General features: G+C 39.1%; 2 protein-coding genes and 1 pseudogene across 10 annotated transcripts; 2 read left to right on the top strand and 1 right to left on the bottom strand.

Annotated features, from left to right (window-relative positions):
• The first annotated feature begins 59 nt into the window (after positions 1-59).
• On the top strand, positions 60-2,423 carry LOC103332542 (BEL1-like homeodomain protein 9; annotated as a pseudogene). Its single transcript, XR_016126729.1, has 4 exons — positions 60-735; positions 1,367-1,731; positions 1,815-1,875; positions 1,963-2,423. The product of XR_016126729.1 is annotated as a BEL1-like homeodomain protein 9 (transcript).
• Positions 2,424-3,169: 746 nt separating this feature from the next.
• LOC103332540 (uncharacterized) lies at positions 3,170-7,522 on the top strand. Of its 8 annotated transcripts, none has more exons than XR_514160.3 (9): positions 3,170-3,783; positions 4,039-4,215; positions 4,332-4,481; positions 4,846-4,947; positions 5,034-5,104; positions 5,224-5,291; positions 5,659-5,750; positions 5,892-5,979; positions 6,942-7,522. XR_514160.3 is itself a non-coding variant. In XM_008235281.3 (7 exons), exons 1-7 carry the CDS (start codon positions 3,535-3,537, stop codon positions 7,181-7,183), a joined length of 1,059 nt encoding a protein of 352 aa, XP_008233503.2. In that variant the 5' UTR covers positions 3,172-3,534; the 3' UTR covers positions 7,184-7,522. The 8 variants fall into 8 exon arrangements, 1 of the variants encoding a protein (XP_008233503.2); XR_514161.3 differs by having other exon boundaries at positions 3,172-3,783; positions 5,659-5,766; positions 6,942-7,082; XR_016126732.1 differs by having other exon boundaries at positions 3,172-3,783; positions 5,635-5,750; positions 6,942-7,082.
• A 209-nt stretch (positions 7,523-7,731) lies between these two features.
• DAR2 (DA1-related protein 2) lies at positions 7,732-11,205 on the bottom strand. Its single transcript, XM_008235279.3, is given in 13 exon segments — positions 7,732-8,330; positions 8,429-8,487; positions 8,578-8,693; positions 8,826-8,888; positions 8,973-9,185; positions 9,319-9,438; positions 9,539-9,622; positions 9,714-9,834; positions 10,071-10,197; positions 10,308-10,395; positions 10,682-10,712; positions 10,714-10,846; positions 11,023-11,205. Coding segments are annotated over 13 exon segments (1,536 nt in total). The 5' UTR covers positions 11,069-11,205; the 3' UTR covers positions 7,732-7,995.
• Between the last annotated feature and the right edge of the window lie 1,654 nt (positions 11,206-12,859).

Raw genomic sequence — 12,859 nt, 5'->3', positions numbered from 1 at the left:
AATTACTGTGATTTGTATGTAAAACGATTCTTTTGTGATTTTAAAACAGTCAATAGCACATGCAGATAATGAGAGTGGAAACAAAATTGCAAAAGAGAAAAAGAAATAATATTTTTCTAATCCATCACGTCGAAGCCTCTGTTTCTTTCTTGGTACAATATTTTGCAACACTGCACCATCATGTTACACTCTGCCCCAAAGCTCAAGACTTTTTTTCTTCCTTCATCAATTTCTCGCCTCTCTCTTCTCAAAAGCTTCATAATTCAATCATGGCGGATGAGGGTTTCGAAGCCTTCCACGTCCCCCAACAAAGCAGAAGAGACAAGCTCCGAGTCACTCTTCAGAACAACCCACCACAACGATTCACACCCACTCTCGCCATGCCTGCAGCCAACACCAGCTTCACCTTTCACCCCCACACACCAACATCTAACCCACCATTTTCTCATCCTTTCTTCTCGGATTCCCACCAGAACGACGACGCTTTACGTCGGCCTAATGAACTCAGAAGATCGGTTCCTCTGGGCCCGTTCACGGGCTACGCTTCAGTACTGAAGCGCTCCAGGTTTCTGAAGCCTGCTCAGCAGCTCCTTGAAGATTTCTGCGGGTCGGGTCGATCCGACTCGAATCCCACTCCGCCGAACTATTTGAGCGGGAGGGTCAAAGATCCGACAACTGATGATCGGGTTGAGGTTCAGCTTGAAGAACTCTAGGCTGACAATCATGCTGGAGGAGGTACAATACAATACACCTTAATTGAAAATATAAAATATTTATGTGACAAATTATGTTTTGAATTTCTAATCAACTGTATGTTAATCTTGGTTGAGTTTTTTTTATTTAATTTTTTTTTAAAACAAAATCTTGGTTCATTAAAATTAGCCTGGATTTTTTTTGGATTGTATTTTTGGTGATGAAAAATGTGACTGTAAAGTAATATAAGCAGGTTTATCACATTGGATTGAATGGAACTTTGATTGATTGTTTGCTGCCAAGGTGTCGCATCATTTGATTGATATGGTTAGTGGTCAGGTCACTGGTCATGGCCAAAAAAGATGAATTGTCTTGTCACAATTTAATTTTTCAACTGTTCATTGTTTTTTATGACATATGCTCTGCCAAAATCAAATGTCACATATAGTAGAATTCACGAGACCCTATCTTTTAGGCGTTGAATTAAATGGAGTAGTGTTGCATCAAATCGTGTAGTTTGATCTAACAGTTAAGAGATATGAGTTTTATACAAAACTCAGACTCGACGCATATATATCCGGAGAGGCCCATTTGAGTTTTTAGGCCCAAATTAAATTAGGGTTGGAGCCCAAGTCTCATAATGTTGTGTTCACTTTTCCGGTGTGATTTTTAGGTGTACAAGAAGTATAAACTGTACTGCCAACAGATGGAGTCAGTGGTGGCATCATTTGAGACCATTGATGGGCTTGGAGATGCAGCCCCTTACATATCTTTTGCTATCAAAGCCATTTTGAAGCACTTCGGGTGCTTGAAGAATGCCATTTTGGACAAGCTTCAAACCAGAGGCAAGAAGCCTCTGGCTGATGATTTTGACCATGTTAAAGGTGAAGCTAGGGGCTCCTCTGATGGAGGCCAAAACCCAAGTCATCTGAGTTTGACCAACAACCCTCATCAATCTGCCTTGCGATGCCAAAGAGGACTTCCTGAGCATGCAGTTGCTGTGCTGAGGACATGGCTCTTTGAACACTTCCTTCACCCGTGAGTGATTTCTCAATAATTTAACAGGTATATTTCAATTCAATACATTGGTCTTATGAAACTTGGGTTTTTGTTCATCTCAGTTACCCTTCTGATTCTGAAAAGCAAATGTTGGCTCAACAGACTGGCCTATCAAGAACTCAGGTGACCTACCTTGACCAAGTCTTTTGGGGGTCATTTCTATTTGAATTGGTGATTGAAATTTGACCATATAAGAAAAAATGAATGCAGGTTTCTAATTGGTTTATCAATTCAAGAGTAAGAATCTGGAAACCAATGGTGGAAGAAATACACGTTCTTGAAACACAGCAGGCTCAAACAACTTCAGACACATCTCTTCACCCTTGTTTAGAGTTACCACTCCAACTGGGGATTTTGCCCCCAATAACATCATCCCAAAATGCTCAAGACACCCAAACTAAACGCTCTAGAAAAAACGACCACCGCGGCGTGCCCGAGCAGAGTGATCAGACACAAAGGAGGAATTCAGCTTATGGAGGAAGCCATGAAGTTTCTTTAGTATTGAGTCTTCAAGCCAAAAAATGAGCATGTTGGACGCTATAAAATGGTTATGCTGGCTGGGGTGTAAAGGGACGCAAGCTACAGGGGCATGCTTTTTGTTAATTAAATTGCTAATGAACAGTGGAGAAGTTTGAGCTAATGGCAAGGCATTGTCGCTTTATCATAGTTTATATGATGAATTCTAGATATTTCTGATTGTTTGGCATTATCGTCACAAGTCACAACCCACAACCCACAACCCACAATGGGGCATGATAAGTAGGTGGTATCGTGTTCCAAATTCTGCTTTAATTTGCCATCAACCCTAATCAGTGGGCGCATGAGAAGATAAAAAAGTGAAATACATGGTCTTTATAAAGCAGAGAAAAAGTTTATCAAGACGTCATCAAGTTAGGTTTATTTGACTGAGAAACAAGCAAAGTATAAAATGCATATAGGAGCTTGTAGCTTGAGCGATTAAGAGAAATTACTCGGTGCTCTCGGTTCATAAATGAAATTAAGTAAATAAATAATAATAATAATTCAATAGTTATAGTGGATATGCGTAAAACACACATGATATTGCGGGAAGGGTTGGTCGGTAGTTGAAAAAAAAAAAGACAAAAAGGTAGGAAGTCGTAGATTTTCAAGAATGCTACCTGGCAGCCACGTAGTGGAGAACCATAATAAACCGACTTATTACATCAAAGTTACTCTTTACCAGCTGTCACCAGTACACGCCTACGAAGTCGAACTTTAGCTCCAAATGCAAGCATATTCGAAATCAAAATTATCAGATATTCCGCGTGTGCGAAATTTGTCTGCGCCCAGTCTTATTGTAAGACGCTAAGACCGGTTAAAATTTTCAGATTCAATGTATTGTCAAATAGCAATCACCGACCTTTATTTATTATCAAAATATATTTGCGCTTGCCAATTGCAACTGGGTGTCTGTCTCCTGCTACGATATAACTGAACGCACAGGAACGAAACTGCGGACCAGGCAAGTTCTCGATGACGCAAACCCTAACTTTTTAACCAAACGCAGCGCAGCGCAGCGCAGCGCTGAAGAGGCCGCAACGACGTCGGATTGGACATTCTTCTCCCCCGTCCTGCGTTCAAATTAGGCAAAGTTAGAGCAGACAAAGAAATGAAGCTCCAGAGCAGAAGCGGAAAACTGCGTCGGGGTTCGTGCAATTACTGATCTCTAAGGTTTTTGACAACAATCAATTGTTTCTAGATTCGATTATTGAGGGTGAGGTTGCTTCGTGGCGAAGATAGGGGATTCTAGGGCATACTGAAATGCAGACGGAGGCGAGAGTTGGGGTGGTGGTGGAAGGAGGGCAGAGAGCTCTGAATACTGGGCATGGAGGCGTGGCGGTCGAAGGGGGTGTGAGAACACTGGCGCAGTCCCTGCCACAGAAACAGCCGAAGCCTCTTCACCAACAGTCTCAGATTGGAACGGTGTCGCAGCTTCTCGCCGGAGGTGTTGCCGGAGCTCTTAGTAAAACGTGTACGGCGCCTCTTGCTCGCCTTACCATTCTTTTTCAGGTAAAGTCTTTTCTTTTCTTAACGTTTGCTTTCGCAAGCTGATATTTTTTACTGCTAATATTTGTTGTGGTTTATTTTCACATGAAAGTAGGGGCTTTCTGTATTCTGTTGAATGAAAGTTTGGGTTAAAAGTGGACTTTGAATATAGTATTTTTGGGGTTACTGAACATTGGGTTTTGTTATGAGGTTAGTGAACGCTGTGTTATGCTTAATTTTACCAAGAACTGCTTTATTGATATGATGCTATCTTTTTAGGTGCAAGGAATGCACTCAGATGTTGCAACATTGAGAAAGGCTAGCATATGGCGTGAGGCCTCAAGGATTGCTGGTGAAGAAGGATTTAGAGCTTTCTGGAAAGGAAATCTGGTTACAATTGCTCATCGTCTTCCTTATTCTTCTGTCAATTTCTATGCATACGAACATTATAAAAAGGTTGATAAAGCCACTCAGTTAATGTTACCTTCATACAGATACAGTTCAAGCTAGTTTGTTGTTGCGTTGTTGCTTCGTTGCTTGATCTTTAATTCATTGAGTTTTATGTGGTACAGTTCCTACAAACAATGCCAGGACTGGAAAATCATAGGGAGAACTTGAGTACAGACCTTTGCGTACATTTTGTGGGTGGTGGGTTGGCAGGAATAACAGCTGCATCAGCTACATATCCTTTGGATCTTGTAAGGACACGCCTTGCAGCTCAGGTGAGATCAGATGGTTGGAAAGCAATCTTTGTTTTTTTAATAGATTTATGTGCTGATTTGTTAAGTTGTTGAACCATCGATTGACATGTTTGGGGATGCTGTGTTGCCCTTTCTCATTGGGCATTAGTGTATGTGTCCTCAATTCTTTGTGAGTTGGATGAGTGAAATATATATATTTTTTTTTAAAAACTTGCCTGAAAGTTTACAGTCCAGTGCTACAAAGGCAAAATATTCAACTCCAGTTTGAACAATTGTGTCCTGTCTGGTTTACTATATATGTTAGTCTGAATTAAAGCTCTTCGTCTCAAGTGATAATTTTTGCATATGCATTTTGCTCCTCTACTAATTAGTTGGAACTTTGCAGACAAATGTGATGTACTACAAAGGTATTTGGCAAACTTTGCGAACTATTAGTCGAGATGAGGGTCTTTTTGGCCTCTATAAGGGACTTGGAGCAACCCTCTTGGTATGCTGAATATTTTTGTAACTTTAATTATGGATAGAATTCCGTTTTCCTGTGCGTATCTAACTACTGCTCTGTCCATAATGCAGGGTGTCGGACCCAGTATAGCTATCAGTTTTTCTGTGTATGAGACCTTGAGAGCTTCTTGGCAGTCACATAGGTGGTTACTTTATCAATTGATTCAGCAATTCTGGGGTCTTAATGTCTTACAATTACCTTTGCATGGATCCTGTGTTTTGGCCTAACATTATAATGTTATTTTCATTATCTTTACATCAGGCCCAATGATTCTACTGTGTTGGTTAGTCTTGCTTGTGGGAGCCTTTCAGGAATTGCGTCATCAACAGGTGAGTGATCGTACACTTTTTTTTTTAATTTCGTGTCATATACTGGTGATTGTTGTTCATGATGGAAGTCATAGTTTGTAATATGTCAGTGTCAACCTTGATGCTTGATTATAATGCTTCTTTGCCCCTGTAGTTTTACGTACATTTTCTTTCACTGTTTACTATTTAGGCAATGTAATCTTTTAGATATAATTTATTAAGTTTACCTTCGTGAAACACCCCGATCTGAACTTTTGCATTCAAATCTAATTAGAACTGTGCTGTTACAGTTAACAAACTGGTTTAGTTAATTTAGTTTTCTTAATTAGAAATGTCAATATTACTTAAAACTTAATGCACATAGCTGTTTACTATGCTTTTGATGCAGAGAAAACTGGATGTGGTGCAGGCTCTGCACCAAGTCTCTAACCAGACTGACCCCTAGAGCCAGAAACCAGACTGGAGTCATTTTTTTATCTGGTATTTGAGAATTTTAGTAAGGAAGCTGACAAGAAATTTCCTCTCCTCCATCATTCAGCTAACTTAAGTTTTTTAATATAAAGATCTTGTTTTGATTTACATCATCTTTCCAACATTTCTTCGGTGGCTTGTCTCCCAAAGCTTTGCAGTCGGTTCTATTATAGGGTGGCACTGCTGTCAGGTGAACCTATGTTCTCAGTTACCAAATGTGAGAGGTGTCCTCTTTGAGGTATGCTTCTCACTTAGGCTTCCTTTTGCAATGGCTTCTTCGGTATTGTAATCCTTCAAGCCCCTGCTGTCTGCAGGGATGGCCTTGGGCTAGTGTTGCCTTCACTTGGATCTTAATATCTAAATATACTTTATTTAAGGCCCTCTAGTCTATCTTTCCTTCATTATGTCATAATAGTGCAAGTTTTGGCTTTTAAATAAATTGCTGACTGAATGAAAACATTTTAACACCGAATTATCAAGCCCAACAAACTGAAATTCATTCAAATATATGACTTCTGATTTATCATACTTAGCACTGGATTGTCAAGCTGCATAGTGCTAGTAGTGTAACAGGCAATATTACTTATCTGGGTGTAACTGCATGTTAGAGTAAATGTGTCACTATTCAAGCTCATTCTGAGTGTAACATCATTCCATTTATGTCACTGGGGCATTAGAAGAAATTGTTTGGTTAGAATTTATATTTCCTTACATTGAACAACCTTGGTACTGGCGTTTTACTGGAAGCTGCCCTTGGGTACAGTTTTTTCTCGTGACTTGTTTATGGATACTATAGCTTGCAATGATATTGCTAAATGAAAGCAATCATGGGAGTTCATTTTCATGGTACAACTTTTTACATGGGCATACTGTTGCAGTGGCTTTTGTTCTATAGCAAGAATACGCTTTCTTTGAGTTAAATGCGACACATCCTAGATGAACTTGATAAGAGTATTTTTTTTGTCTGATCATCTGTTTCAGTTTTATTTTCTTGGTTTTTGTCCTCTTTCGTGAGTCTTTTTTCGCGTCTTGACTTGTCATATTACACTGTCTTTGCATTGTTATAATTGATTGGTTAACTCTTAGAGACCTAAGAAGTTTCATGACCTTGTGAGATCTAGTCTTCAAATAGTATTAGAGTACGATGTTATTCTAGAATGGTGCTGTCTCTTATCATTTGATTCTCACTACATTATGCAGCAACATTTCCATTGGATCTTGTGAGACGAAGGAAGCAGTTGGAAGGGGCCGGTGGCCGAGCCCGTGTCTACACAACAGGCCTTTTTGGTACGTTTAAGCAAATATTCAGGACGGAAGGCTTACGTGGCCTGTATAGAGGGATCCTACCAGAATACTACAAGGTGGTACCTGGTGTAGGTATTTGTTTTATGACGTATGAGACATTGAAGATGCTGTTAGCAGATGTGAGTGCTGGTTTATAGTCGATGCCCGTCTTTCAGAAGTGATGCCAAAGGAAAGGAGGGTATGAGTGAGAGACTGCTATGACAAATCTCATGGTAGTTAGTTTTGCGGTGCTGCTGTGGGAATTACATTTTTCCATGTATAGATTGACGATCCTATATTACACTTAGAATTGAATGCTACACCACTCTCTTACAATTCTCAAACATATTCAATCTTTTTCTTGTCTGAGAAATCTTAGGCCCATTTCTTGCAACTGTATTTGATCCATCATAATACCATGTATGTAAAATTGCAACTATGATGTGTTGCTGTCTTTTTCGAATTCAAAAAGAAAATGAAGTAGAGCTTATTTTGTATCCCGTATATTTTTCCGGGGTTTTATTTTTATTTTTTATTGTGGCTTGAAGTGACATGCTTCTCTTTCGCAAGAATTGTTCTTCACATTCGGGAATCTTTCACGTGATCCCAAGCTTGCTCTCATACAAAGATATGTTTTACATAATGAAAAATGCTAAACTTTTGCAACTGAAAAGGAGATACCAAACTTCTCTTAGGAAAAATTCCAGAACCGATGAACTCACAACTTCATTAACATCTGTGAAGCGCGTAATTGATCGCCATACAAATGATGAAAACATAAGAATCACTTATGTCAAAGAAAGAAAGATATGCATTTTATTAGCAACATTATTGATTGGAAGAGTGACACGGGACTTGTATCCTCACATGGCTTCAGTGATGAGCTCAATCCTTTGGGATTGGGCAAATACTATCTTCAGCGGCCGTGTACAGCAAAGAGACAGAAACAGGGAACATTATTTTTCCCTTATTACAATGGGAAGTTTCCAGTGAGATGAATGTGGTCCAAGGTACGACGTAAACCATACTTGTTGACAGCTGCATTAGCTGATCTAAACCCTCCTCCATATGCAGGGGAAGAATCGTTGGCAATTTGGTGCATGAAAAATTCACCCAGTTTATGTTCAACTTTGGACTTTCCTCCTTTTTTCGATGACGATGATGAAGAGGAAGAGGAAGCTGCTGATGTGGATGTAGATGAAGATGGCATGTTTTTAAATCCTGGCATTACTTCTGATTCAAGCCACATGTATGAAAGCACCTGGCAGATGCCCTCCTCTACCTCCGGATTAAGATTCCGGTAGCCTGCACAGTCCAGTTGAAGAAGAAAAATGACTCCCAAAAAAAAAAAAAAAATAGAGGGAGGAGGTTCATGTTGGGAGAGCTTCAGAAATACATGCTACCTTTGAGGCGTAACCAGCCATGCATCAACTCATGCGCAAGAATAGCACCTGTTAGTAATCTGCATTCGGTTTCGAAGAGAGAAGATTATGGTTAGCATTTTGCTTTCATGCTCTGCATATTATAGAATATGGTCTTAAAATTACATTACCTTGGGAGACCATAGAGAACAAGAATGGCAGTAACTTCGCATTTTCGAGTCAATTTCTGAGGTTGGGTTTTTATTCCGACCAGTTGATGCCTCCCAAATGTTGGCCTTTTGAGTATCTGATTAATAAGAAATAGAGAAATCAAGGGAAACAAATATATATATAAAAACTTTGGTAAGCTCTGCTCATGAATTATTACAATTTTAATAAATATGGAAAAAGAAATTATAAAAATTGTCTGATATCATACACTGGTGACGGTCTGCTCTTCAGAAAGGCATAAACCCCTGGTCTCGGGCATGTGATGAAGGCCCTGCAAGGAACCAGTTTTGAATTAGAGGAATTCCACAGAGCAAAAAACTCAAATAATTAACCAGTTTTGGTTATCAAATATTACACTCTTCTCTCCTACAATAGCTTCATTAAGTGCTTGTCTTTCAACCAGAAGCATGGGAATTTGCTGATCCAATCTCATGTTCATTCCTTCGTAATAATCTCTGATGGCATGATACAGGGGCTGACAGTCACCGGTATCCATGATTGCAGATTCCATACACTCAAAGCATAAACTCCGTCCGTCTCCCAACGATACGTATCTTGCATCCCAAGACTTAGAGGAGAAGAATACAACAGAATGATTTGATTTAGTGCTCATGGTGTTTCATTTTCAAATTTCAATAATATTTTGCGGAGGGCACTACAATTTTTGTTGGAAAAATTATCGCACTGGCTTAGATTAGTACCTCTAAACGTTCACAACTACAGCAACGAGCTGTGTTATCATGTTCATGTGATGGACAGTATTTTTGTGACCAAAATGGATGGCATCTATACTCGATCAAACCAGCTCGATTTGTTGGAATCTGAAAATTTTCAAAATCAAGTATAAGTAATGTCAAAATAGATAACTATAGTAATGACAAAGACCAAGTTTAGATGAGCTACAATAACCCAGCATCTTACAAATTGATGACAAACTTCACACTTGGGATGGGCCAGCTCTTTAAAACATGACTTGTGATATGGTTCCCTCCCTGACAAAGAAAACTTGGATCAAGAGAAAAACACCGGTAAGAACTGGATAAAAGCAAAGAAAAGAGATCGATACAGTGATATGAATCCAAGGAAGACAAGCTACCTCATTCTCAACTATCGGGCGACCACAAGAACGACAACAGAAGCATTGGGGATGAAAATAAGTTCCCATGCATCCCAGATAGTTGCCAAAGCGTATATCGTGTTTACAACCGCCACATATTCTGCAAATTTCAGGCATAAACAGGAAAGCTTCAGTAACATTCAAGATTAGGAAGTTGTGAAATTAAACTCGAAGTTGATTTTCCCTTCTTCTCTTAGACTCAGGTTGATCACAAACTCATTTGAATTTTTATAAACAGCTGCAACAACCTCCAAGCTCCATTAACACTGATTTTTAATTGATAAAACTGTGGACCCTGAGCTGCACAAAATTACTAGTACAACTGAAAAATGTTACCTTTGTGTTTCTCCATAGGAATAATACGGTGCAGGCGCTGGGGCATAAGGAGGATATAAAGGCGGATTCGAACTGTCCTGAAGTGACCTAGCAAGCTCTTCATCTCTCTCTGCCTGCCATCTATATCCTGGAAATTAAAAATCAAAAGTTGAACCCTCAGTTATGACATTGTCAAATAGACACACACACACACACAAAGTAGAATTCAGAGTTAAATCTTGAACAATAGATACCTACCACTTCGTCTCTTCAAATCTTCAGCCAGAGACAGTCCAATTGCATGGTCTAATTCCTCTTTCTCCTTCTGTGCTCTAGAGCGGTCATCCTGATCACGAAAAGAAACTAATTTTAGAAATGTTACACCCAAAGCATAACACGGGACACAACAGAGCCTAACAGGGCATCAAGTCTAATGCTGAGAAAATTCTATCAAACCCCATTTTCTGCAATCTCAAAAGAACATATATACAATACCAATCTTAGAATCTATACTGAAAAGTAAAGACGTAAGTTGCAGCCAAAATTGAACAAAATTTTGTAACCTCCTAACAACAGCAGCAAGAAGTCAAGAATGCTAAAAAGAGAAGAGGGTTGGTGTTCAAAGTTCAAACCAAGGATCGAGGTGGTGCCCGCCAAATCATGCTCTTCGTCGCCAATTAGCTGCGGATGATGATTACTACCAGCTGCGTTTCCGCGACCGGGCCCGCTCCTGAAAAGTTTACTGAGCCATTTCATAAAGCGTGACTTCCTCTCTGCGTACGAAGAAACAAACTCCCCTGCTTACCACAAAAATTTCAACAACATCTCCCAACTAATTCCACTTTTCCGTTCTTTCTTTTTGCTTTTAAAAAGAAAGGAAAAAAAACAGAGCCCAAAGGAAAAAACAGAGTTTGAAAAACTTGAATTAATTTGATTGAGAGAGGAGATGAATATATAGACAGGTATGTTGTACCATAAATACAAGGGTGAGAGAGCTGGTTGACACCTGTGGGAGCCATGTGATATGGAAATGAAGCTCCTATGTATAGAGAGGGCTTCGCCGGAATCACACAGAACCTCGAAAAGGACGGTCACAGAGAGACCTCAGAGAAAGAAAGAGAGATAGAGAGAGGGATTACGTGACGGACGGCTCGAAAGAAAAGGGGGAGAAGAACAAGGCACTGGGCATCGTTAAAATTAAAAGGCCCAGGGAAAAGAAAGAAAGAAAGCAAGAGAATCTCTGAGAGAGAAAGAAAGTGATTTTAGAATGTAGACACAGAGACGTAGAGAAAGACTGAGATTCTTCGCTTCCAAAACAATGAAATTCATTTCATTTCTCAACCCAACAAATAAATAAATAAATATGTGCAGCATACACATACATGCGGCACAGGCAGGGAGGGATGGAATCTGGTGAGGCAGAGGACCATAAAAGTAACGGTGGAGGACAGCTCAGTGAATCCACAAAGAGAAGAAAAAAAAAAGGTCGTGCGGTGTGTGTACGCATCGTCATAGATTGGATTTGGAGTTGGAGATGGAGATGGAGGAATGTTCTCTTCTCTCTCTTTTCGTTCGCTTTTCTTTTCTCTTTTCTTTCTTTCTTTCTGGTTTTGAATTTTGGAACGAATTTGCGTTTTCCCGGGTTTACGATTAAAAATGACTCAGAATATTCGCTTTATTTACGTACTTACCATGGGCCTCCACTTTTTGCTGTTGGTCGTCAACTGGATTTAGGAACTTGAGGGTGTGTTTGGATGCGTGCAAAGTGCGAGGCTTTATCCAATAACCAATCTCTTCCCCTACGTAAACACAGCCAAACAAGACCTTTAAAATAGGTAGACAGACAGGCCCAAAAGGATGGTGGTCCACTTAAATTAACAGGTTTTTATTCTCCCTTTTCTTTTCCCTTTTTTTTTTTGGCCAATATAATAATTCTTTTGCCTCCTTTGGATTGGAATAAGATACTTTATTATTTATATACTAGTATTTCTTTCCATTAAGTTTTCACATGGCAATAATATTCTCTCAACAAAATTAAAATATATATATATATTAATAATAAAAACCTTCTTACATACACAACACAAGAATCCATTCATAAAAGTTTCTCTTTGTCTATCATTTGTATGTAAGAAGGGTACTTCCATTAGTTTGAGAAAATAACTTTGTTTCAACCTTTGATGCATGACGATCTTATATACATAGTCAACCCACTTTACAGCTTAAAATGCAGTTGCAAAACTTGGTTGCAACGGGAAAAATACTAGTTCACTATCTTTGGCTAATAATGTTATGCCACGTGAAAAAATTATTGTACTTGTCATAACATTATATTGACTGAAGATAGCAAAACAGTGTTATTCTCGTTTCATGCAACTGTTTCTCTTGCAAGTCGGTTTTTGCATGGGCAACCGTCCTCTAATATTCCTATCCATATCTACAAAAGTATATGTATATCAAACACTAATTTCAAGATAAATGGGACCCTTTGTATTGTAAGCCGTCCATGGTTTTTTACTTATCCAATTATTTTAGCTGAAGGGTAGGCTTCGACCTAATTGAAACATTAATCTGAGGCCTAGATATCTGCTTGGGTTGGGGGTATATTATTGTCAGCTGTCTTGGTACCCTAGCTAGGAACTCTATTTAACTAATTAGGAGCCATACAATTTCTAGGACAGGCTTTATTCTCAGCTTGAGATGTTTCCAAAAATATTGTAACGTTTCTTTTTTGTGTGTGTTTAGGAGAAGTTGTGTGAATTAGAAGCAGTTGATGTATGTCACATGTAGATGCCAATATTCTAGTAAAG

This window comes from Prunus mume, linkage group LG5 (genome assembly GCF_029339155.1).
Source record: "Prunus mume cultivar Tortuosa linkage group LG5, ASM2933915v1, whole genome shotgun sequence".
Lineage (NCBI taxonomy): Eukaryota > Viridiplantae > Streptophyta > Magnoliopsida > Rosales > Rosaceae > Prunus > Prunus mume.
Note: the sequence above shows the minus strand (reverse complement) of the source record. Positions and strands in the feature narration are given on the sequence as shown.

Bases quoted from the DNA above. Each gene is read 5' to 3' on its own strand.
- LOC103332540 (XM_008235281.3), top strand. From the start codon at position 3,535: ATGCAGACGGAGGCGAGAGTTGGGGTGGTGGTGGAAGGAGGGCAGAGA. The intron at 5,105-5,223 runs GTGGTTACTTTA...TCTTTACATCAG, and splicing joins GCTTCTTGGCAGTCACATAG to GCCCAATGATTCTACTGTGT. The intron at 5,292-6,941 runs GTGAGTGATCGT...TACATTATGCAG, and splicing joins AGGAATTGCGTCATCAACAG to CAACATTTCCATTGGATCTT.